This window comes from Cydia fagiglandana, chromosome 7 (genome assembly GCF_963556715.1).
Source record: "Cydia fagiglandana chromosome 7, ilCydFagi1.1, whole genome shotgun sequence".
Taxonomy (NCBI): Eukaryota; Metazoa; Arthropoda; class Insecta; order Lepidoptera; family Tortricidae; genus Cydia; species Cydia fagiglandana.
Window position 1 is genome coordinate 16,843,956 of NC_085938.1, and position 27,201 is coordinate 16,871,156.

A 27,201-nucleotide genomic window follows, 5' to 3' on the forward strand; every position below is an offset into this window, starting at 1 on the left:
TTTTAAACTGGAATACATTATTTTTGTAGCAGTAGCCTTAAAATCCCTTCTCATCGCCCTTTCAAACCTTCTCTCCCCATTCATAATACAACTCTCCCCGTGAAACCTATTCACCCCGTTTTACGGTATTAAAGAAAAAGTGACCGAGCAGTGGCGGAGACTGGATCGATATCGATAATTTTACGAGATGAACTAGGATAATCATTAAAGGTACTCGGGGTGGGCACGTATGAGATGGTCGCATTATACTGTTCACAACGATACGAAAGGGTAATTTGCCCACTGCAAAACTGGTCACCACCATCAGACCTATAATTACATCGATCGTGTGACTCCATTACGACTAGCTCAATTAAATTAAACGGCAGCGTGGGAAAGTAAAGCGTATCGGTATGAATCCGAAAGACCTTCGAAGAATCGTCCTTATATGCCTCGCTAATATTATCTGCATCACAACAATTACCGAGACAAAGCTCGAGCTTTTATTGTGGCTGTCACTTGAGTGCAACAAGTAAGTGTGACAGTGACGCATGAGACGACAAACGATAATATGCAACCATAAAGGCACAGGCTCAGCCAATATTTATAAAATTATCAGCAACTGTCTCACTTTATGGAGTATAATGTAACGAAACCTCTTTTACTTATGGAGACATGGAAACTGGGTAGTTACCTACCCATTGTCAAATTTATATCCATTTGCGTGTAACGTGGTGAAGCGTAGTTAATTAATTATCCTGGTGGAGGTATTGTCCTTAACATGAATTATTCAAGGCACCTAGGTATTTATTTTTGATTCAAGCCAAACCAACTTTTGTCTAATTTTCATTTCATTGCAGACGGATCCCTAAAATGACGTAGAAAGCAAAAGTGAACAGGTTTAGCGAACGAACATTCCTCGTCAAACCCGTTCGGTGGAGTGAGCGTCTTCACAAGGTCACTGATGTGAACACCATAAATGATATTCTTAGAAATGTATTAACACACTTGGGTAATTTATGAGAACTTAAAGTAATAGTTATTTAGCACTTAGTAATTATAGGAGTTGCATCACATTTGAATGAATGAAGATCTTCTGCCGGAAATTGCAGGGTACTTAGGTCTTTCTAGGGTCAAAAAGATGAACAGATAGTCCTGATATAAGATGTAAGATCTAATTTGATAAGGAAGCAAAGGAGACCAATTAGGATTGTTCATTTTTTTTCAAATGTTCTATTTCGAAAACCATTTCGAGATATAAGGTTTTTAAACAGTTTCCGACATTTGCTGCGATATAATAATTGAGGATTGAAGATATTTCAACAAATATCCTTATGACCTTAGTTTGACCTTCTCCTGGGCTGAATGTAAAGTCATTGCATAATAAAAGTTATCGAACCATAGTAAATAAATCCGTCACTCACGTATTGTCAAAGTTATCATTGTCATCGATTGTCATAACAAAATTTTTCAGGTAAACCGCTGCGCTTGTTTGTTACAATTTGATTTATAATTAATACCTAAACAGTAGATTTCATTGCTTAATAATATATCAAAAACCTTGTTCCTATGTGTGGGAATGATTCACAAAAATAATAGTTCGAATCCACGAAGACCTACGACGTGAAAGATGGTGCCGTGAATTAAACTTGGAATACCTACCTACTTCACGTGTTACACACAGTATTGCTGTAAGAATCACGTCTATGTAAGTATAAAATTAATATTAATTTACTACATTTAAGTATTTAAAAGCTCACTTTATTGGTAGGGTCGTGGTTTCTATTTATTTTCTGTTGTAATGTAGCCAGAGTATCTAAAGGCAAACCGTTAAACAGAGATGGTGCCTACTAGAAAGAAGGAATATACAAGAATACATAGCCATACTCAAAATTCAGCCTGAAACTGCTTTAAAAAGATATAATTTCTAATTTCCAGGTACATGTTGCAGTTCAAGCTGCTGATATCATGGTGGACAAGACTTAATAAAGAGTTGTGAATAATAAAACATGTTTTTGTTTACCTACTTTTTTATTAATTTGGGAAATATGTTATATATGTTTCCTAAAAAAATAGTAACTTTACATTAAATGTATGTTTATCATGTTCTGCACGAGCATCTGACAATGATGGCTTCTTGTTGACCATCCAGAAGAGAAGTGTATGGTTTGTTATTTACTCTGTTCCCAGAGGTTCCCAGGCATTATTTACGGTCGTAAAGTATTACGACGATTAATAATTAATATGACGTTCGTTTCAATACAAAATGCTCAACTTTGTTCTGGGCCCAAGTGCAGTTACATACATATCTCACAGCTGTATCTAAATAGGAATCACGATGACCTGAAATAATAGGATATAATTAGCAAAATTGGCATGTTCCTAATATAGTAGTATAAGTATGTAGTACAATATCCAAACAATGGTGACAAGCCGGTAGAAAGCACCCACTGGGTGCTAAGCTACCTTTAGCAATGGACGCTTGTAACGATTTTATGAATCCAATCTTCTTACAAATCGAATCAGTTAAAATATATATGATGTAGGTAACTTACATTTGTATTTTTGCTCCCTTGATTTCAGCCAAGTTATGGTTGGAGTTGGATGCTATATGGATACATACTCCAATAAAACTAAGTTATATTATATAACTTAGGCAGATTTCTGGAATCAGCTTTCTTAAATTTATAGCGTAGGTATTTTGAAATTAATGATTCAAAATAAACGAGTTTTCCATTCCAGACGATTGTTATTTATAGAAACATGTGACACTGACATTGTCGACAGGTGACATTATAATCAATTGACAATGACAACTATTTTTTTAATGCTTGTTGTTGCTTGTGCATTATCCTAATCAGCCGACGACATGTAATTTACGAGAAGTCGTATCTCATATTTTCAATAAATTATAAATATTCAACCGAGCCACGAATTACTAAATCATTCAAATTGGTATCTTAAATTAACCTATATTTTCAGAAAATAATATAAAAATGGGGGTCTAAAAAAAATGAACAATCCTAATTCGGACATACACTTTGATCTAAATGATGTCATTTAGTAATAATTCGCAAGTTCATTTCGCTCGTACGAGTAATTATCCTTTGCAAGACGTACGGGTGAAGTATAACAAAATGAATCGTTTTCATATCAAAATACAAGTTTGAATTGGTCTCAAAGCACTTTGTCGTCACATAAATAGATCTTATCAATAGTCGATGTCAAAGATAAGTTGAGAATTTAGGAATGACATCAGATTATATCGGATTTCAATTTACGCTAAATATGAATCACGTATGTACTTTGACTCACTGAAATGTAATACCACTGAAATCTGTCCTTGGATGGTTTTAGATTATTGTTGACATGGGTGACAAACCCGTGCTTAAGTAAAATCCGGGTTGCAAGCAATGACAATTGAAAATGCAGAGAATTTCTAGGACATAGATGTTTATGAACCCCTTAAATATTAAAAATACATTTGTGACCATATTACGTTATGGTCTATTCATAAAACCTTACGAGCCTCAATCGTTTATTTATGTTTTATCCCTTTCTAACAAATATATAAGTCAAAATGACGGATTAAGACAATAGGATGAGTCTAATTGAAGCTTTATTGTGCGTTTATGAATAACGCCATATAAATAAAAAAATTACTGTCTGGCATAATGAAAGAGAAGATTTATGAGAGCTTTGTGCTCTTATTAAAAAAAACTCACTCCCCCTTCAGGATATGAATAAAACGATAGACGAATATGTTACTGGTCGTGTTCTGCCAAAGCTTCCGTGACCGGTTGAGGAGTTGTTTTAGTAGCTAAATAGGCAAGTGCGCGTGCTATGGCCGGCGGGATGGGTGGCGGTGTGGGCAGGTGCGCGCCCACCGGGCGGTACCCATTCTCATCTGCTGTGTATGACAGGCTGTACTCGTTACCGTCTTTAGCCTGGAATAAAATACAGCATTTTAGAAACCTCTCCATACTTTATGGCCCGTTTTCCGCGGTTGTCTCTGACTGCAGTATTCTTACTGCAAGCTTCCAGTAGTAAAGTTACACATATTTATTCATTATGTAATTATTGACGCAGATAGAGAGGGCTCTACAACGAAAGATCAACAAATATGTATACGTGCCTATTGAAAAATAGATATATTGTTGTTGATGTGTTTTTTTTTACAATACAAACCTTTTTGAGCTTACTGAGGGACTTATTTAGTTTTTAAGAAACGAATAAGTAAATTCTAAGCTTAAATGCATCCCACTCTTGATGTGCAGGGCGACTTGCACCATTTACTAACCTGGGGATAGCCGGTTAAACCTGGAGTTACCATGGTTACCAGTACAAATGACACTGGGTTAACGGTTTAACCGCTCAACTCCGGGTTAGTGGAATGGTGCAAGGAGGTCAACCTGAAAAATATAACGTAATATGTTTACCGTAAAAGAAAAACCACCGCTGACAGCTTCTCCGGCGCTCTCATCATCAAAGGTTTTGAGTTCTCCTGCTTCGAAGGCTTTTGTTCCATCGGCTCCTTCATAACTGGAATTTAAATATACATAATATATTTAACAACGGTAAACTAAATTATACTCTATGAAAAATGATGAGCACAATAATTTACCTGTATTTGAAGTTGCCGGAATGTGAAAATACAACATTCTCTGACTGAACAATGGGAACTACTTCGCGAACTCGAGTTGAGTTGTCACGCTTAAGTTGTTGAACATTATCAGTATTCGAGTGTCTTGATTTATCAGCTTTAAGGACTGAAATGTTTTCATTTTCTAGTGAACTAGGAGGTTTTTTGTCATCTTTATTTATCTTTATTTCTGCTTTAACAGGTTGGATGTTTTCTTTTGTACTCAATTGTTCTCGTTCGTTTACTGTTGCATTGGGGGAGGTTTTATTTCCAAGAGAAACCTTAGCTTCTTCATCAGTAGGTATGTGTATTTTATTTGGCTCTTCTGTTTTGACAGACAATTGTTTTGACAGTGTGAACGCTTTCCCCCGGATACTAGAGGGTGTATTATCTCTGACAACAGTTTGCTGCTCTGGACCAGGCCGGTTTTTCCGCCCCTTTCCTAACTCTTCAGTTTTGTTTGAAGATGGCATTAAAGGGCCAGTATGTCCGTTCACCTGCGGACTAAAGGTAATGTTATCTTCTTCATCTGTATGTTTTTCTTCTAAGGCAGGCGCTTGAACCCTTCTTCTTTTATTTGTAGCTCTATTCCTGTTCGGTCTTGGTTTTTGATATGTCGGTTCTGGTTCATAAACAACAGCCACAGGTATTTGATATTCTTTCTGAGGTCTATAAGTAGTTACTTTAGGTTCTTTTTCCTCGGAGTTCGTTAGTTTATTAACCTCAGATTTATCGCTATTGTTTGTCACAGGAGTACTGGATTCTTGTTTTACACCAGATTCAGATTTAAGTGGCTCTTTACTCACTTCGTCAAGTCTGTGTTCTGATGTAACATCACCTTTTATTGATTTGTCTTCACGGTTGCTTTGATCTTCATACACCACAGCTACTGGTATCGCTATCGCTACTTCCGGAGTCGGTGGGTGATTATACTTGTATTCATCTACAGCTTGCTTGGGGTTTGTATTTCCTCTGCGAGTGTCACGGCCTAATACACCATTCGATATTACTAGTGCAAACACAATTAACTTAAAGGCTATCATAATGTAAACAAACTAATAAACTAAAATTTATAATACACAAACAACACACCACGCCCGCGCTTAGTAAATTAATGAAGATGAGTCAATAATACGCAGCTAAGCTGGAATGTTTCGGCGATTTTTGCCTACGCACTAGTCCAACCAGAGTCGGGTTAATTTTATATTTAAATATAGAAGATATTTCTTTGTGGTATATATATTCGGAATGACATCAGTATTTGCATAGATTTTAAACGCGGAAGCGGACATTCAATAGAATCATTTTATTACAAGAATAAAGATTTATTATTCAATTAACTGTCATTGTTGATTGAGTCAAGAAATATGACTATATTATTAACCAGAGAATAAGTATTGATTTTATTTATGAAGATATTATATATGAAGTTAAAGAAGGCTTGCGTTTGTATTAAAAGCATTCATAAAAAAGGATCCTGGGCATAGAGTGTTAATCACATTATGCGGCAAATTCGCTGCGCTCACTCATTTTCCTTAAGACATTTATATCTTGCCTTGATTTCTTGACTGACAAAATTGGAATGAAAATGAGTCATAAGTCATAGGTAACAAAAATTCGGAGGAATAACAAAAAATGGGTTAGCGAGACACTGATTTGAACAAAAAATATTAATAATATATTGGATCATGTACTATTGAACTGATGGGTGACATAGAATACATTTTATTTTATTTATTGAGAATACATAATCAATCCTTTAGCTAGAGGTATAACTAGTGATCCAAAAGACTCGAGCGCTGTTAGCTCTTTTTTTAGGGCTCGCCTCATCTCTTGACGCCTAAAAGGCTAAAAGCCTATTATACTAATTAAATAGAAAAGGCTTTTAGCCTTTTAGGCCTCAAGAGATGAGGCGAGCCCTAACAACTGTTTATAAAGTTAAAAGCTTACCTATATTAAGAATATTTCCACTCAAATATACTTAAAAATAAGTATTTTTTGACATCCAAACAAGTCACGCCGCACAATACATGCTAATTATTATGAACGTTGCGTGTGGCCCACTTAGTGACATAGCTGTTCTATCGACTCAAGTTTAAATGCAGTAATAAAGTATGTATAGTTACAGATTTTGTGCAGGACAAAAGCGTTTTGCATTGTGTATTAGTGTCGGAAGTATGACAAATCTGAGGCGGAGCCTAGGGTTCTTAAAATATTTAAAATAATACGTGTAAAGATTTATGCTGCTTTTCTTCTTTTTGTTCGTCTGTTGTGTTTACTACAACAATTAATTTGATAGGTTAGTAACTGTAGTCCGTATACGTGTCTTTCCATTATAGAGAAGAATCCTTGAGCTTCAACTGCAATACGGACCTTTCCTAACAGAATCTGTTAGAATTTCAGATGAAAAAGTCCTTATTGCACTTGAAGCATAAAAACCCTTCGGTATGGAAAGTCACTATATGCCATTCTTGGCTGTGTTCAAACAATCAGCATTACGTGGGCATGTATGATAGTACGCTGCAAAATCAAGCATGTGTGTGGGATAAATAATGGCCACAGAAGCAATTAAAATGACGTTGTAATTATGTTCTCCATTGAGGCCTAAAAGGGTTAAACAGTTTGTTTTTTAAAGTACACACATACGGTGCTTACAATTTTAAAACAGTTGTGTTTTGAGTCGTAATTAAAGAATCCATGATTACCTTAGTATCTCATTATTTCTAGGAATTTCTAATAACGGTATGTTTTCAGCGAGCCAATAAACCTTGTTAATCACGCAGGATCGTCACCTTTGTTGACACCTCGACGATTGTGCAATTTTTCGAAGAACACATCAGTCAAGTGCTAAGGCTGAAGTATTTAGCGTACGTTTAGGAACCACCGGAAGGCGGGGGGAGGGTAGTGCAAATAGATGAGCCTTACATATAGGTGGCGAAGGAGTCTGGAGTATCATTCATCAGTGAGTTAGTGAGTGAGGTAAAAATGTATTGTAAATTGGTTTTTGTGTGTTTGGCGGTGGGCAGCGTCAGGGCTGCGCCTGCGGCGACCGATGTCGTGCCGCTAGAGAAGCAGCAGCCTACAGTTATTCCTATTGTTTCACAGTCGGAAGAGTTAGAAAATAATGGAACGTACAAATTCAGGTAAGTAATCATTACATTCTTCAGTGATTTAAAATGATATAAGCCTGGATTTAATTTTATTATTTATAAGTTTTTAGTGTTTTTATTATGTTATAAAAAATGTTATTAAATAAAGTCTGATTTAAACAACAAATAAATAACTTCCTATATATATTCCATAAACTTCCTTTTAAAGAAAAAATAATAATCACACAAAAGTGACGTATAAAACGTCACTTTTGTGTGACTTTAAAACATTAAGTAGTAGTTATCTACCAAGCAAGTCAAGCATTGTGGCTTTGACATACTTACTATAAATAATATATTCGATAATGTATCTATAAAATCTACCTGTGAATAATAATACCGTATGCGAAATTTGTTGTGCATTGCCTCATCTAAATTGAAACAATACCTTAGTAGGTGTTTGTCTCATCATACAAATTGTTAGTCATTAATTCAAATGGGTTTTCTAAATGCCAGTAATACATTCTTGCTTCTACATTTTTCTGTGGTAATTGTTTTTATTAAATCGATGTAGGGTTGGTTATTAATTAGTGGTTAGATTTAAAAGAATGGATTTAAATATTTTAAATCTACAAAAAGAATCCTAGGCTTTGAAGACGGGGGGGCCTTACCGCAGCCCTAGCCCAGAATCTGAACTCCACGATTAACCAACCCTCTTCATACACTCGTATGTATTTTTTCTTGTTTTTGTTTAATTAAACTTATCCTTGTACATTACTTAGTAGTTAGTTAAGTTTAAATGCGAGATATATTTTAGACTATTTAAATTATATTTAGCGTTACAAAAATCGAAGTTCTTTAATATTCTTAACCGATTAGCAGAGGAGATTGTGTGGAGTCATGTTACATGTATCAGTCTGTAAACCTAATACTGGATTGAACTAGGTATACAAAATTGCCCAAATGACAATAATAAAAAACTATTTTTCTACAGTTACGAAACTGGCAACGGGATCAAGCGTGAAGAAACTTCGTACGACAAAGTTCTCCCGAAAGCGCAGGGGCGGTCGGCGGGAGATAGCAATGAGGGTGGAGAGAGCGAGGAGAGCAACGAGGTGCATGTGCAGCAGGGATCCTACTCCTACACCGCGCCTGATGGCACTGTCATTAGTGTCAGGTAAGACATTTACAATAACCATTAAAGTTTAGACTAAAATACTCAATGAGATTCCGACGAAGCTAAGTAGAGGGGCGGTCAGCGGCGGGAGACAGAAATGAGGGTGGAGAGAGCGAGGATAGCAACCAGGTGCACGTGCAGCAGGGATCCTACTCCTACACCGCCCCTGATGGCACCGTCATCAGTGTCAGGTAAGACATTTACAATAGCCAGTGAAGTTTAGACTAAAATACTCAACTAGATCCCGACGAAGCTAAGTACAAGGGCGGTCAGCGGCGGGAGACAGCAATGAGGGTGGAGAGAGTGAGAAGAGCAATGAGGTACACGTGCAGCAGGGATCCTACTCCTACACCGCGCCTGATGGCACCGTCATCAGTGTCAGGTAAGACATTTGCAGTATTTCAGTCTAAGCTTTAATGGTTATGATGACCAATCGGTCATCATAACCATGAAAGCTTAGACTGAAATACTCAACTAGATTCCGACGAAGCTAAGTCTGCGCAAACAGAACGGAATTTCTATGAAACTATGACTATAAATGTCAAATGTATACATTTCAAGTTTATGGTAGCGCTTACACGTTAGTTTGAACGGACTCTAGATGGTAATGGCTTGGAATAGAAAAGAGTGCTATTTAGTGTATTTAAGATGCTAGTCGTGCTACCTAGGTGCTAAAATTCTTGTTAAGTTGAATCACTAAGTTAGTGTACTAAGTTTTTAATTTTGTGCAAAAAAGTGTGTAAAAAAACAACAATTTAAATTATGTAATTTGAAACTCTCAATCTATCAAATCGAAGAGTCAAAATTGAACACGGGCCGCCTTAATAGGAAGCTATTTTAATCAAATATTAATATTATGACGTATTCTTGATAGTAATCAAGGGGGAATGAGATATGAGACGTCAATATAATATTTTTTTCTTGTAAAACAGGTACATTGCCGATGAAAATGGCTTCAGGCCAATTGGCGATCACATTGCCCCATCAATTGTAGCCGCGGCCGCAGCAGCCGGTTCTTCAGCTGAAAAATTAAATGCGGCTGACAGTGCAAACTCCGCTTCCGCGCCTAAGCCTGCAGCGGCACCCGCACCTAAGGCTGCTGCAGCCCCTGCACCTAAAGCTGCTGCCGCATCCGCTCCTGAACAAAAGAGCGAGAAACCAGAAGCAGCTGCGTCTGCTCCAGTTGAAGCTTCAACCACTGAAACTGCCAAGACAACAGAGAGTGAAGCATCTGCTGAAAATGCCAGCGAAGCCTCGCCTAGCACAACTGAAGCAAGCACTACCAGTACTAGTAGCGAAGCCACAGATGCTAGTGAAGCAAGCACTACCAGTGCTAGTAGCAAAGCCACAGATGCTAGTGAAGCAAGCACGCCTGCTGAACCGACAACTAAGTCTGCTGATGCTACCACCCCAGCTACTTCAGAAGAGCCCTCTTCTACTAGCGCTGATGCGTCTACCACTGAAGCTGCCTCTACCACTGCTGCCTAAGCCTATCCAAACATATTTTATTATACCGAATGGCACGCTTCTAATGAATGTCGACATGTATATTTTAGGTGTGGATTTAAAAAAATGCTAGTGTAAGTGTATAAATGGACGGGTTGAATAACATATGATAATTTTTTTGAACTGTAAAAATGTTAAACCTACTACCATCTGTCATCATGACATAGGAAACGCTGCCATCATTTAGTTGTACTAGTAGAATATTGTAAGACGATCTTATGATGTCTAAAATGTTTCAAAGGATTACCAAGAAATGTTTTACTGGGTATATATACCCAGTAAAACATTTGTTTTTGTTAGTTACTTATGTTTAAGCAAGTAAACAAGCTTTCTTATTGGTAACTTTCTATAAAACAAACCATTATTTATATTTAAGGTAAAATTATTTATATTTAATTTGTAAATAAATAGTTCTATTGTAGTTCGTTTTTTTATTTTAAATATAAACCTTGTTGAATTTTACATATTAACTTCGTCGTAACTTTAGCACTTTAGGTATTTTTTTTCTACCGAAAATACCTGGACCACAGAGTAAATAAATCAATTGTAACAACTTACCGGAACTTACATAACTATAGTTTCTTTTATTTTAGTATTAATTTTAATTTCTTTGTAGTTTATTTTAATAAGTTATTTTATATTCAATATGTTATACATAGATAGTTTCTTTGAAATAAAAAGGACTCATAACTATTGTATTTCATTTTCATACTGAAGGTAAAACTGCCCTAACACGCTTTTTTAACAGCCATACTAACCGTATGGGAGCCAGCTTGATTTTTGATACTTTTGCGCTAGAATAAGGTTAAAAATTGAATGTGTTTTCAAGTGGCTGTTACGACTGTTTTACGTGGTGAAGCAGAAGACGTCAAAGGTTAGTTTTATGGGAGCATTCCCTCGTGTAACGTGACTTCAAATTTACGTCGATACAAATGTCAAGTGCAATTCACGTCTATGTACAGCCGACAGTTTAAATGATCCTCCTCTCACTTTCGTTTCAAACCAATGACACGAGCGATCCCTTGCCGCATTCTCGTTTAAGTACCTAGTATAATTTAGATTTATTTACATATAAGGTAAGGTGGGATAATTTTACTCGGGGCAAGACAAACAGTAGTACATATGAGGATTCCATACAAGTGATAGTCTTTTCCCGGTGATAGTCTTACCCCACCTTACCTTTATTTATATTAAGTATAATTTTTACTATAATTACAAAGACACTTCATATAGTAACATCATCATGAGCCACAGCATCTTTGCAGATGATATTTGCACTGACTAAAGAAGGTATTTTGAGGAGGTAGTCTACAGCCTACATCGACTGCGATGACTGTATAGATAGACCAATGGCCAATCGGCATTTCTTGCGATAAATGTCGACAATAATATCTTTATTCAGAGACCAAACTTTTATATCTGCAACGCAGGCTTCTTCAGGTAAACACAAATTTACAATCAGCTACAGGCATCGTCACAAAAAACTACAGCGATAAAATCCGCAACAGGCTTCGTCAACTCACTTACTCTAAAAATACACATTAATAAGAAAAAAAAAAAACAAAAAACCTACAAATAAAATACACCCTCCAACTCACCGCCAGCAGGCAGTGTACCCAACAAGCTGGCCGCATTTCCCCGTTGAATAGCGATGCTAATTCTCTGGGCAAAATACTGGCCAGCCCTTTGGTCACCCGAGGCGTCAACCAAACGCGAGGCCAAATCCTTATATAAGCGCCGGGCGCTTAATAATATTGCAATTTAATATTGTATTGGGGCAATAATATTGAGATATATTATATATAATTTATTATACTGAGTTATTAAAAATCAGCCGGATCCAATTCATCAATGCATAGTTTAATCATTTTCTTCATAGCAATAATTTAAACGTTGACTTTAATTGCGGAAAATAGTCACACAAAACATAGGTACCTATCTAAGTTCTCATTGTTATATTTGCTATCCGCTTTCTGCTTTTTGGCTAGTACAAGACAGGTAAGTATGAAGTTGTTTGCTGTATGTCGTTAAGGTTAAAATTAAAACAAGACCGAAGTGATCCCATAAGTGTTCCGTGAACAAAGTTTTGTACGGAACATTAATAAGGCGTTACATCTTTTAAATATGCCGAAGGTCATTTAGATTCAGCATCCTGGTATAAAGTAACAAAATTACTACTGTCTACTATAATTGTACTTTTAACAAGAATTTTAATTCAGAACCCGTTGAAAATAGTTTATTTAATGTGTCGATAAGCTCATAAGCTCCTACAGCAAAAACAATTAAATTATCTACAAGTAAATGTTAAAGGTTACGTTTGATGGTTTCTGAAGATCCTGTTATTTAAATATTCATACATAGTATATTGTGATTTGGAACACATAAGACAAAATGCTATTAAAGTTAATCAGTTTTGAGGTTCTACAGTTAAAGATTTAATTTTAGCCTAACTAACTAAACTAACAAGAGTAATTAAAAACACGATATCAAAAGGTCCTAACCTAATCCTAATCAATATAATCTGTGGTCAATTTGCATACCATTTTTTATATAACATGCCATGAAAGCTACCAATAATTGTTTTAAAGAGCAAATTATTCGGTCACAGAATACAAATTAATCATTACATCGTATAGGTCAGTTATAGGTGACACTGAAAGTTAATGTAAACATATATAATATGTTAAGTTATGTATTCGAGAATGCTTCCCATATTTAATGAAATACTACTGACTGATTTATATACTGACTAATCTGACTATACCTCTATATATGTATATATATATACATATACAGAATGGGTGTAGGTACATATATTAAGTAAATACTAACTTGAATAAACATAAATAAAAATGCTGTTGTTGATAGTAAAGAAACATTTGTTATATGTTACGAATAAATACATATCTATTATATCAAGATAAATAAATCGTTATAAAATTAAAAAAAAAGCTCAAATCCTGCACATACAAAATATCATCACTTGTTCATAAAACTTAGAAAACCTCTGTTAAATTTTGTCTATTTCTGCACAAATGTCAAAATATCTACTCAATATTGGCCTCAAAACATTGCACTATGAGTGAAGCCCAATTTAAGACAAATTAAATTGAAACGCTAGCGCGTGGGCATCTGAATCTCCCTACGGCACGCGTGGTGTCAGTAACCTCGTTACGTAACCGGCCATCTCCGATGCAGGCCGTGTGTTCTCATGACCGCGGACTAGCAGTAACCCAGACAAACCAGTGAAACGGGAGCTTCAAAATCTGTGACAACTATGCTCAGTCAAAGATCCCCTTACAGTGGTCCAACTCAGTCAAATGTGGTAGAAATAACCGGCTCGTCAATTTGTTCAGCCTGTTCCAATCAGAAAATGAAGGTATTGTTCCAAATAAAGAAACGTTTGACAGTGATGCCGTATGTTATCGTAAGGAGGTCAGATTTGGTGTAACACTATTTGACCCACTTACAAAAATATAAACAGAGATTATGAACAAGTGGAAACATTAAGAAACAAAACAGAAGTTAAACAAATAATGGATTTAACCCAATCGGACAAAAGGTCAATAATCTAGATCGGGTACTCCAGGGGTATAAGGGAAAGGGTGTCATCAGCATTAGTCTACGCATCGAAAAGATATCTGTCAATACAGATTCAGAGATAACCATATTCAAATTGGTTTTAAATTATATTTCTTTGCTCTCAAACGTTGTAGTTATTGCGCGTAATACAACACATTTCAAAAATCTTGCAAAATAATTTCAAGAATCAGGCTCATTTTAATAAATGACACGTGACGAACAAGATACTACGTGAGTTACAGAATTCAATGTTGTTGGCATGGTGATCAACTAAACGAGGTTTATGAATCACTTGAGCTACTTTAAGTTATTAAGCAGACGAGTTTTCCTGTGTAAACTTGAACTGCCTTTTATAGGACCGCAAAAAGATGCTCTCAATTCACCCGGCTTTATGCTTATAGCTGACAATTTAAAGACGATTAGTGTACGTTTGAGGTGTGACTACAAGCACCCTTTGGAACTTATTATGTAATGTTGATAAACGTTGGGTTTTTGTTGCCACACCGATGGGCGAAACAACGCCTACTCTTTACATAACCAGACCGTATGCAGACGATGACCAGCTGACCGATAGTTTGATAACATCGGAGATAAAAAATGGGTAATGTAGCGAATAAAGGTGTAACAGTTATAGACAAACCATATTATAACGTATGTACGCAACATAGTAAAAAGTACGTTTGAATGGATGATAACAAGAATACTACTCTTTAAGAAACTAATTTACCTATGAAATGTAAGCAAGTAAATATTTCTTACCCTACGACACAAAGCCAAATTAAGCAAGCTAACTCTTGAAATAAAATTTCTGGTGTACCTAAAAACTTTCGTCTTGAGGCACTGAGGTATGTCGGACGAAAAGACATTACGTAGTTTCCCGAACGCTGCCCAACCGAGTTGGATTCGGCGGTTGACCTCTTTCTCGAAGTTGGACCTACCTAATTGGACTACTTGTCCTAGGTAGATGTACGAGTCAACAACTTCGAGTACCGAGTTCCCAACAGAGACTGGGATGGGCACAACATTGGCATTTGACATAAGTTTCGTCTTGTCCATGTTCATTTTCAAGCCCACCCGTTGTGAAACTCGGTTGAGGTCATCGAGCATCATGCTGAGTTCCTCCATCGACTTTGCCATGACTACGATATCGTCGGCAAACCGAAGGTGAGTGATGTATTCGCCGTTGATGTTGATGCCACGTCCTTCCCATTCCAGGAGCTTGAAGGCGTCTTCCATTACGGCAGTAAACAGTTTCGGAGAGATAACGTCTCCCTGCCTTACGCCTCTTCGCAATGGAATCGCCCTCGTGCTCTGCTCCTGTACTCGGACCGACATGGTGGCGTTACTATACAAACACTTCAACACTTCGATGTACCGATAGTCAATATGGCATCGCTGAAGAGACTCAAGCACCGCCCATGTTTCCACCGAATCGAAGGCTTTCTCATAGTCCACAAACGCTAAGCATAATGGCAAGTTATACTCTTCGGTCTTCTGTATAACTTGCCGCAGCGTATGGATGTGGTCTATGGTACTATAGCCTTTTCGGAAACCGGCTTGTTCGGGAGGCTGGAAGTCATCAAGTCTGTGTTCGAGACGGTTCGTGATGACCCTTGAAAACAGCTTAATCAATCGTCTTTAATCAATGTGTGTTACCAGTGATGACTTACGGCTCCGAAACGTGGTCTTTCACTATCGGCCTCATCTCAAAACTCAAAGTCGCTCAACGAGCTATGGAGAGGGCTATGCTCGGAGTTTCTCTACGTGATCGAATCAGAAATGAGGAGATCCGTAGACGAACTAAAGTCACCGACATAGCCCACCGGATTAGCAAGCTGAAGTGGCAATGGGCAGGCCACATTGCACGCAGAGAAGATGGCCGATGGGGTCGAAAAGTGCTCGAGTGGAGACCACGGACTAGCAAGCGCAGCGTAGGACGTCCACCCACAAGATGGACAGACGATCTTGTTAAGGTCGCCGGAAGACGCTGGATGCGGGTCGCTTCCAACCGGCACGTATGGAGGTCCAAGGGGGAGGCCTATGTTCAGAAGTGGACGTCTTATGGCTGAGATGATGATGATGATGATGATGACCTAAAAACTAAATTTCAATTGTGTAGTGATGAAAAAAATAATTGCTAGGTACAATTTATTGGTATTTGCAAAATCCCATGGTAAGATACTCGTACGACTTAGAAAAAGTTTTTACGCAAAATATTAATAATACAAATGTATAAATAGCAAATATACATTTCTCCGCGCTTATTATTTACTTATTAGTTTCGAAACATCTATTACCTGCCTTACTACTTTTAAAGTAGAGTTAATGAAATCACTAAATAGGTACAATTTCACCAACTTAAGAACATTAAAAAAATATTAGTCTGCTAATACATATCGATATATGAAAACATTCATTAAATAAAAAAAACCACTATAAATTTTCTTCATGCGAGTCTCTTAATAATACATACGTGCAGGATTTCTTTGCGAGAAACGTACCTAGTTTTCATAGACTAGAACTTCTCTTATACAGAAATGATCTAATGGTTTCCAACCCTACAAAAAGGGCATTTGCGGTACCTACTGACATTGAAATCAAAAATTGATAGCAGCGTCGGTGGCTGCAATACTGCAGTGGCATGAAAGTGAGATGGCTCGAAGCAGAGCGCGTGGCAGGGGTGAGGTATAAAAGTGAGCGGTGGACCACCACTCTGGCATAGTTCACGAACCACGTGTCTGGCGGCCGCATCACTCGCAAAAACAATGAAGCTTCTGGTAAGTAGAAAGCTAGATTAAGAAATCGTCCTTCCGAATCCCCAGTTAGGTATCCTAGTTACCTTTTGACACGATAAATCCATTAGTCTCAAAAAGTGATTTCTTTAAAACATGTAAATCATAATATTGCTTATGTAAGTAAATTTAATATCCTGATCTTGTTAATAAACATTGATTAATGTGAAGAAAGTAGCATAATTTGATGAAGGACGAAAGAGGATGTTGCGCAGCAAACGTAAGGATTTTCTTTGATCAAGTATTGCAAGAGATCGAATAGGGTCGGTGGGCGTGCCACGAACTTTGACATTCACTTTAAGCAGGCAGATTCGTACCCTCGGTGGAATAACGCCGAATGTTAATACGAGTCTTCATGGAACATGCGACGCTGGAAGAAACTTGTGGATTGCGTTATAATTTCGTGCAGTAAACATTTCATCGCTTATTGGGATTTAAAGTGCTCAAAAGATCGTTAGCGTAAGATAATTATCAGAATTAAATGGGGTATCAAATGTTTGTTTAGACAGTAAACTTAATAAGCTATTTTGGCCTTTTGGCTTTGGATAAAGCGTATTATTTACCATTCACTGATTCACCACTTCGCCACAAAGCTGGAGTAATGAGAAATTATGAAATGGGGTAATACGTATCAAAAGCAAAGTAACATTTCAAGTTTTTTATACGTATAGGTATCATATATGTTATGTAAATATTTATTTAGGTACTTATTAACATCTCTGCTTATCTCTACCTATGTTGCATTGGATTGTTAAAAAGTTATACTTTATAACCACAAAAGAGCTTAACAAAACAATTCAAAATATGATCTTCCTAAAAATATAGTTCACAACGCCATCGTTGTTTATTTACATTATCAATATCCCTATAAATCTAGGACGAATGTGTAAAAAAGCAAGCGGGCTTATTCTTAAAATCTTGTTTGGGTATAACCCCAAGGAGTTTGATAACGCAACAATTGCCGATGTCGGCATAATCTGTCCATGTGTGATAACCACGTGGGTTCAATGTCACTCAGAACATTAGTGTTGCACTTGCAAATAAGTTATTTGCATAGATTAATGTTTGTACGTATAATTATATTGTAAAGTATCGCCGTAAACCTTGTGACAGTTTTTGACTGGAGCTTATGGATTAGCTAGAACCACTTATGAAGTTGTGATTCAATTCGAGAGTTAGTAAATAAAATCAAAGTTGCTATATTTTTGACACATTTTCAATTGAAATGTCTAGATTTTTTTGTATTATGTAATATGGAATATCATTGGTTTTCATAAGAGATATTGGAAGAGTTAACCGGGATTGTTGTTTTATGCCAGTATAGTTTCTGTGTACTTACATTATTTATTACGTATCTGACATTTTTGATACTTAATACATGGCAGCCCAGAAACGTTGACAAATTATGTTAAATAGGTAGGTAATGCTTTTCTTTCAAAAAAAAAAAACTACAATTAAGTACTAGACTGAAACAAAACTTATTAAGTACTTTTAGATCATTTAGTTTTTACAAAGAGGCAAACGTTTGTTAAAATTACTAAGCAATATTCCGCAGTAAAAAAATATCAACATATTTTTCGGCCATATTATAAATCCGACATTTTAATTTTAATTCGTAACAATCATTTTATAATTAACCCATTTAACTTATTAAATAAAATTGGCAATGAAAGTGTCTTATTGTCAAAAAAGCTCTTTGTAATATGATAGACAATGGCATATGTTTTTCACATTCGGGCAACCTCATTTTGTTCTAGTTCATTGGTTACATAACCTTGTGGCTCATGATTTGGACGCATAGGTGTAAGGTCAGATTACGAGTATTACGACTAATTGACTGTTTCTTAATTTAATAATGAAATTTGCGTATTAAATCAATGCCAAAGTGACCATTAGAAATCCAATTTATAAAATTATGTGGTAAATTACAAAAAAAAATACTCGAAGCTACACAGTCAAAATAGCATCTTAATAAATATCAATTTGATCTTTAACCTTGACTTATACATCCTTATTTTGATTTGATCAAATGGGCCATGTAATATCTAATCGTCAATATCGCGGACTGATTAACATTCAGTTGCAATAAACAAACAATGAAATGAATTAAAGCATTGAGTATGTTAAATAAAGCAATTACGCGAGCACGCCTGCCGACTGGAAATAATCACTGAAGCACATAATCTAATGGATATTTAACAATCAATTAAACTTAAATCAAAGCGTGTAATGTAAGCGGGTGTGGCCTGTAATATGAGCAAAAAATGTAACTGTAGGCTGTACTCCTCATACTGACCAACAATTGTTCAGCGACTTTTAAAAATAACTAAGTTGTGGTTTGATTTTTAATACACTTTAAAGTTTATTCCAAGACGCAATGTATTGCGAATTTTGTTAAGTTTAAGGCGTGAAAAGCAACGTCAATCAAAATGTTATGGCGTGGCGATGGCGTCCATTGAAAATAATATTTATTTTGTAAGAAAAATTGGGAGTCTAAATACTTCATAATTTTTTAAAGTTTTTGAACAAAAGTGTGTCACCGTTTGAGGAGTCCAATCTATGTTTTCATTATTTGCTCATGTTACAGGCCACACCCGGTATATTGCATTAAGTACTTACAATTGCATTTAATGTTTATTTATACATATAAAGATGTTGAAAAGGCGTAACGCAATGGACAAGAGTAACGTAACTGACAGACGATTGGCAGGGTTTGTAAGGTAATTGTTTGATTTGAAGCTAGCGCTGTAAGTTGAACTGTTTAGTGCACTTAGAAGCACGATCCTTACATAACACTACTAAAACTTGAGTACTAGCAAAGAGCTTAAGTCTCAGAGGACCGTTACGGCTCTTAAATCGGTTTTGATTGGTTTGTAGACATTACGGTGCATAATACAAGTACCGTTTCTCATTCAGCATTTATTCGCATTACAGTATACTAATAATCGTGAATCAAATACATGAAGCCTTATTTGTTTACTTGGTAGTTTCAAAGTAATATTCATTTAGTTTCTTATTATCATAGGTGTTACACTTAGAGATCTCTGTATTTTACTTTCAACATAATACTATAGAATTTATTGCGCGAGGCATTTATTTTAAAGCCATACGTATTAATTAATACCTTACACACATTTTTGAGGTGACATAGTTTTACAACACACGCAAAACAAACAACGAAACTACTCGTATGACGTAACAGCGATTGACCAACATGAGTTAATGATGCTAACAAACCATAACCAAAAGTTAAGTAGATCTCAATGAAAACAATAGTATTGCTAGTCCTGAAAGTGGTAACAAGTTGAGTCCGCTTTCGCCCCAACGGCGTGCCGAATGAGGTTTCACAAGCCTATTGTATCCGTTCCATCTCATCTTACGACATAACGAATATGATTAAGCTCTTTTGTCTGACATCATCGCATCTTCGCCAACGTATCAGATGCATAAAACTATACATTGTTCTGTATTTCGTCGCCATATACGTTCGAAGGTCGAATTGATTTGACATTCATAAATCTTTTGTAACAGGTAAAACAAGGTAATTTAAATAGATTGTTATAACTATGAATAGCCTTTATTAATTCATTATTTAGTTATTCATAATGGGCTATTATAATTTTATCTAAAATCACATTACGTCTCTTATGTTATGAATGTATGACGGAATAACGTGGTGATATAATGCATTCATTTCCACGATTTATTATTCCGCCCGATTACTCTCTCTACGTAATTCCTTCGTGTGTAATACTTACATTTATCAAATAATCCAACGCGCAATCGATATCGATCATTATACCAGTGGGTACGATCATAATTGCACCGATTATCGTTAGAAGGAGTTATCGGTTTTTTATTCGTTTATAAAATAAAGAATTTGAAAATAAAATAATGAAATGGTAACATTTAAATCAATCATATAAACATTTTATGCAACTGGCGCCTGTTTGGTACATTAACGTAAGTTTTGCAAAATAATGGGTCCGCCCGCCATCTGTAGGAATGAAAAGTTTAGTTTTATTCTCGACTTCAGTTTAATTTTACACGATCGCATCTCATTTAAACCTTTTAACTAAGAGCCATTTCCTTGGCTTCAAATAATTTAACTTTAAAAATTAATGTCCCCTCTCTTAAGCTTAGGGAAAGAGGATCCCTTATGCAAAGAAATATATATTGCTTTACTTACTTACTTACTGCCGTGGCGCAGCGACCCGAAGTGGGTCTTGGCCTCTGACACTAAGGAACGCCATGCTTCTCTGTCTAGCACCGTTTCTGTCCAATCGACGGCACCGAGCTCGTTCAGATCTTTCACGACCTCATCGCATCAGCGATACCTAGGACGCCCAACCGGTCGTCGACCATCCGGACGGCCCGAGTACGCTCTCCGTACGGAGAGCGCATATATTGCTTTGAAAAAAAAAAACTATTTACTAATTTCTGCATTTGTTATTTCCAGGTAACTTTCTGTGCTGTGGCGTCCCTGGCGGTAGCTCTTCCTCAGAGAAGAGCACCGTCGAAGCCGGAGCAGGCGCAGTCATTCGACGACCAGCAAGCTGCCGAACAGAACTACAACAACTACCCCCAAGACTACAGGCAGCAGCAGCAGCCGCAGGAGTTCAGACAGGCCAAGCAGATCGACGACTTCAGACCTAAAGTGCAGCTGGAAACTACCACCTTCATTCCCATCATTCGTTTTGATAAGGAGCAAGGCACCGATGGAAGCTACAAGACTGCGTAAGTAACCTTATGCATTTTGTTGAGTTAGCCCCGTAGGTACTCATAAAACTTTACGGGCCTGTACGGATATGATGGTCGTTTTTGTCTACGTGACAGCGTGATAAAACGGTGTCCGTCACTTTCTATCCCACGGTGTTAAAAAGTGACAGTTATTTTATCACATGTATAAAGATGGATAAAGCCATCCATAATACGCCGGCTGGTTTAGTTAAATTATGTTTTATCCCTTTCTTACAAATATATAAGTCAAAATGACAGATAAAGACAAACGATTACTAGCTAATTGAGGTTGTAACGCGTTTATGAATAAGGGGGTTTATTAGACTCAAGCAGGGTTATAACGCTCGGATGGTGAATTTAAATTAACACCGTAGTTAATTTCTAACATTGCCTTGCGGCAGAAATGTGTCAGTAGGTAGTGTCTGTATTTGTTTTAATATAAATATAAAATATTCGTTTTTGCCTAAAGATCGGCTGTTAGATGTCTGCTAAATACCGTAAAATACATCTTTTTTATAATTAATGAAATCAAATTCGAGAAATTAGAATGACTGTTATGCCTCAACATATTACAACAATACCAGAAGATGTAAAAGGATACCAACTAAGATGAAATGCTTGATCGAAGCTAATTTTTTTTAATTTGACAGTTGCTTTTATCTCGAATGCTTCGCCATGAAATTTTATAATTTAGGCTAAATGGCGATGGCGGTCTAGATAGGTTCATACCACGCGCTTTTATTAAAAATGTAAGTTTTTTATTCAAATATTCAAGAATTTAGTAGAAAATGTAAATCCAACGAAATATTTACGTTTTCTGTGAATATTTAACATATAATTTATTTGAATAATTTGCATTAGAATTTAGATAAATAATCTGTAACAAAAGTTACTGTTAAAAGATTTTTGGTTCACATGTAAGCATACCACTCTAAAGTGAAGACTGTAAATATGCTATGCAAACACTTTTTATAATGTAAATTCATAGACGTTTACTCACGCTCTTTGTAGAAAAATACATAATCACTTTTACAAATATTTACTCTGTCCCAAGGGTAAAGTCAATTTAGAGATGTTACGAGTGAAATTTGGGGTAACAAAGGTCATTACTGTTATACAACAATCTTTGTAGTTCATACTCAGGCAGCTTGTTGATTCAATCGTTAACTTTATTTAATGTATTAAAAACTGGTCACTCACGACGGGTCGAGTGTTTTTCGACTTAAAATACGTGAGTGACCCGTTTTTAATACGTTTAATATATCTTATACGTATTGATATTATAAATACGAAAATAACAACTCTATCCGTGTGCCTATCTGTTACCTCTTCACTTCTAACCGTTGAATAAAATATTAAACTTGGAATTGAGATAGTATGAGTCCCAGGGAGAACAAAGGATATCTAGTTTTATATAACGGAAATCATTTCACGTAGAAGAATTTGCGGGCATAAACTAGTTAAAATTATCCATACGATTGCCTTTATCAGCCTTTTACGAGTACAATAGCTACAAAAATTTATGTATTTTATCAAAGCTGTTTGAACTAAGGATCTTCGCGACCGCGATAAATAAATTCGCGATGATGTCGAACTTACTTTTTTGAGTTTTTTCCACTAAGAATCAGCACTTTTAATCCAAACAATAAAGCGACCCAGGATTATTCCAGACACTACTAACGTTTCAGTATCTCAATTCCAGGTACGAAACCGGCAACCACATCCAAGCCGAAGAATCCGGTTTCCTGAAGTCCGTCGGAGAGGACCAGAACGCGCTGGTCCAGCACGGGTCCTACAGCTACACCGCCCCCAATGGGGAGGTCATCACGGTCGAGTACACCGCTGACGAGTTCGGCTTCAGGGTCAAGGGAGACCACATCCCCACCCCGCCCCCGGTGTCCCCTGAGATCCAGAAGGGATTGGACCTCATCTACGCCGGAATTAAGGCTAATGCGGTTAGTATTGAAACTCTGACTTATTATTATTATGTCCCACTGCTGGGCAAAGCCCCCCCCCCCCAAATGACTCCACAGATCTCTTTCCGATCCTGTGTCTGGCTACTCTTCAAAAAGGAGTCTAGTTCATCCCGCCATCGCCGGCGGGGTCTGCCAATTTCCCGATTTGAGTTTTCTTTGAAAATCTGACTTAGGATCTGGTTTTTTCATGATTTGGCAGCGAATTAGCTAAGTTGTAAAGTATGTGACTTTAATACAGTGGGACCGAACTCTTATTCGCACCATTTGGTTTCTTAATATGTACTCACATACCTATATTCTTATATACGGCCCCGACACTATCATTAGCAATGACATGAAATTTCATGACGCTCCAGCGTTTGGTCCATTCAGGTCATGACATTCCTAAATCTCCCCACACACTTATCAGTATTTCTATCAGTATTTTCATCATTACCTTTCACGGGGAATTTTAAGTTATTATTTTCCTAACCGTTCTTAGTTATGTTGTAGTGTACGTTTTGAAGAACACAAAACCAAGACATTATTCAATCATCGATTCAAATATTTCTAACCTGTCGTAATTATACTATGTACTGTGGCAACTCTATGCCCGATGAGCCAGAAAAATGCAGAAAAAGAAATAGTTAATTAAAAAGAATATTTATTTAATTCAACCTTTTCGTGCGTGTGTGCGCCATGACTGTGTGAAAGATTGGTAGTTAAAAAATGTATCCAAATATTTTTTTTTATTCTTACCACGAACCGGGAGTCAAACTATTGTTAAAGTACAATCAGCATCATATAGTAGGTAGCATCCAAAGTACCTATTCAAATAGTTCGGTACGCCATACATACCTATTATATGGTGTACCGAACTATTTGAATACTTTGGATGTCACCTACTATACGACGCTGACTATACCTACTGGATTCTTCTGTTATGTAAGAATGTATACGTATTTGGTTAAGAAAAAAGGTACCTATGATATGTAGGGATTGCAATCCGGTCCGGCGGATCCGGTAATCCGGCCGGATCCGGCACATTTTTCAAGATACCGGATCCGGCAAAATTCACCGGATCCGGTAAAGTGAATCAAAGCGCTAAAATATAAAATAACAGCTTAAAACACTGCTAAAATTTAAAAGTTCTCGCCAATATTCGAATTTTCTCGCTCGCAAACAGCAACACAACAACTTGTTTGTTAGTTGACGCCAGTCTTCTAGCCGACGAAATATGTGTAGTCGTAGCGTTGATATTTCCGTGCATTATAAGTACTGGATTGGTTTATATTCACTTTATTGTGTTGTTTCATTGTAATTTAATGTACATGTTCTTTCGTTTTATTTTGTACAAACCATTGTAGCCCACTTTAAGACACAGGTTTTTGGGGTATCCGAAATACTAATACTTGTACATAATTATATTAATTATTAAAAAAGTGGTTAGGATTTTGCTGATTAAAACTAGTCGGGGTTTCTGCGGTTGACTTGACGTTTAGTAAAAACAATATCTGTGGAGGTTCGAAGTAAGGAGGTATAAAAAAAGAGTCCGTCATAAAGCAAGTTTGAACGGGATAGTCTTATATGGAACATTCAACCATAAACACTAACTATTCATTCTCAATTAGTCATAAAACTTTTTAAGCTTTACAGGCCTGATTTAGTTAATATGTTTTATCCTTCTTACAAATACATAAGTCAAAATGAGAGATAAAGACCAAAACGAGAAGATCAAAACTATTCATAGCTAATTCAGGCCAGTAACGCGTTTATAAATACATAATGCCATAAACCAGAGAGTTTACTTATAGGATAGATGCATACTTACAACATGTTATTATATAAGGCCATATACAGAATATACAAAATAGGGATGTTGACCATATTTTAAAAAATATATTGAACTCCATGCAGGAAATAAAACGCAAAAGGGAATATTACGCAAAAGTCGGCGTAGAGTCCACTAGCAAATTCAGAGGGTCTACTTCGAAATGCGAAAATCGAAATTTCGTTATCAGTCTCTAACGCTCGAATACGCAAGAGTGATAAAGAGGCAGAAAACGAAATTACGCGGTAAGCCCTCAGTATGTGCTAGAGGCGCCCCCTACGCAGAGTATTGCGTAATATTATTCTATTTCTCTGAATAGGGAATATTACTCGAAACTCTGCGTAGGGGGCGCCACTACCACAATCCATCACAATCTGGGGGTCTACCGCGAAACACGAAATTTCGTTATCTAACCTCTCTATCACTTTTCATCATCATCATCCTCACTTTTGCATATTCGAACGATAAAGAGGCAGATAACTAAATTTAGATTTTCGCATTTCCCGGTAAAAATATAATTAAATTGTTGTAAACAACATAAAATAAAAGGTTTTATATTTCATGTATGGAAACTTTTAGAAAGGGACAGAGATTTTCCTTGTGCATCGTATTCTGCATGTTTTCCTTTTTTCTTAAGAGTCAAGTGAAAATAAACTTTAGAGCAATGATAATAGAGTAGGTATACTTCACTTATTGATTTAAATGCCAGTAATGACTCTTGTTAGGATAAAACCTTCTTCTAAAGTACTTTAAATGACGGAATGAGGGATTAGAGTGATGCGCTCCACTCACTATCAGTATAATGTCATTATTTTGACATTTCTCCAAAAATATTAAAAATGTTTAATAACTTCATTATCGTCCATCATTCTTTCTGTCATTTCTGATTCCATCATTCTAACCAATTCACTGTCAGTATAATGTCATTTCTAGTATCATTACTTTGACATAACTCCAATTCTGACGGAAATTATTAAAATAAACTTCATTACTTGCCGTCATTCCTTCATGACACTCCCTACACTATCACTAAAAACGTCATTCCGTCAAAGTAATGTCAGTATCCATGATAGTGTCGGGGCCGTAATAAGTATGTATACGTAAGTTTCAAAGGAAAACATTGTGAGAAAACCGTACTTAAAACAAGGTGTCTATATCCCTAACGCCAAAATTTTAGCGTTCAACGAGTGAACAATTGACTGTTTAGTTTTTATATCAATAGTGACATTGGTTTGATGATTTTTCAGCTTTTGGTTTGGAAAAAGCTCCCTCTAGATTATAAGCTCGAAAGCTCTGTAGAGCGCATAGACAGTAATTTCGCTCTTAATAAATTCATGTTTTGGTTAAGTAAATTCTCAGATTAAAAATCACATTTCAAAGTCGTTAGAAAACATTCTCCATCCTAACTCCGTGAAAATATTTATTAATTAGGCATTTACATTGTTTTCCAGGAGCGTGACGCGTTAGAAGCCAAGAACAACCCCGAGGCCGCCAGACAACAGCAAGATAGGGCAGCCCTTGACTATAAGGGCCAATACTACCAGCAGTAAACTCTAGTGTAAGGACTTAAGGGCTAACCGTACTCCGTACCTGTGAAGTGAGGGGCTATGACGTCAGACACTACGCAACTTAAAACCATAGATACTCATTATTTTTAATAAAATAGTTACCGATCTTTACGGTAGGATAAAAATGATGTCGTAAATATCCAACAGTGGTCTAATTTTTGACTGATTGATAAGCCACTGCCATTCCAATCAGTCCAAATCCGACCATGCCATAATGAAGTAATATGTTCACTATATTAGTGCATATAAAAGCAAGTTAATCAAATAAAATTTTGGTTTAAGCTTTAATTTACCTGTATTGTTGGTACGAACGTTAATTTACATATTTTGTCAATACAAC

The 27,201-nt window shown here is 36.4% G+C and overlaps 2 protein-coding genes across 2 annotated transcripts; both read left to right on the top strand.

The window, feature by feature from the left end:
* Positions 1-7,422: 7,422 nt before the first annotated feature.
* On the top strand, positions 7,423-10,388 carry LOC134666341 (nematocyst expressed protein 3-like). The gene is made up of 3 exons (XM_063523489.1): positions 7,423-7,764; positions 8,705-8,887; positions 9,820-10,388. The coding sequence occupies exons 1-3, from the start codon at positions 7,607-7,609 to the stop codon at positions 10,373-10,375; spliced, it is 897 nt and encodes a 298-aa protein (XP_063379559.1). The 5' UTR covers positions 7,423-7,606; the 3' UTR covers positions 10,376-10,388.
* Positions 10,389-16,634: 6,246 nt separating this feature from the next.
* On the top strand, positions 16,635-27,193 carry LOC134666342 (endocuticle structural glycoprotein SgAbd-8-like). The gene is made up of 4 exons (XM_063523490.1): positions 16,635-16,752; positions 21,227-21,504; positions 23,210-23,462; positions 26,745-27,193. Exons 1-4 carry the CDS (start codon positions 16,741-16,743, stop codon positions 26,841-26,843), a joined length of 642 nt encoding a protein of 213 aa, XP_063379560.1. The 5' UTR covers positions 16,635-16,740; the 3' UTR covers positions 26,844-27,193.
* The last annotated feature ends 8 nt before the right edge of the window (positions 27,194-27,201 follow it).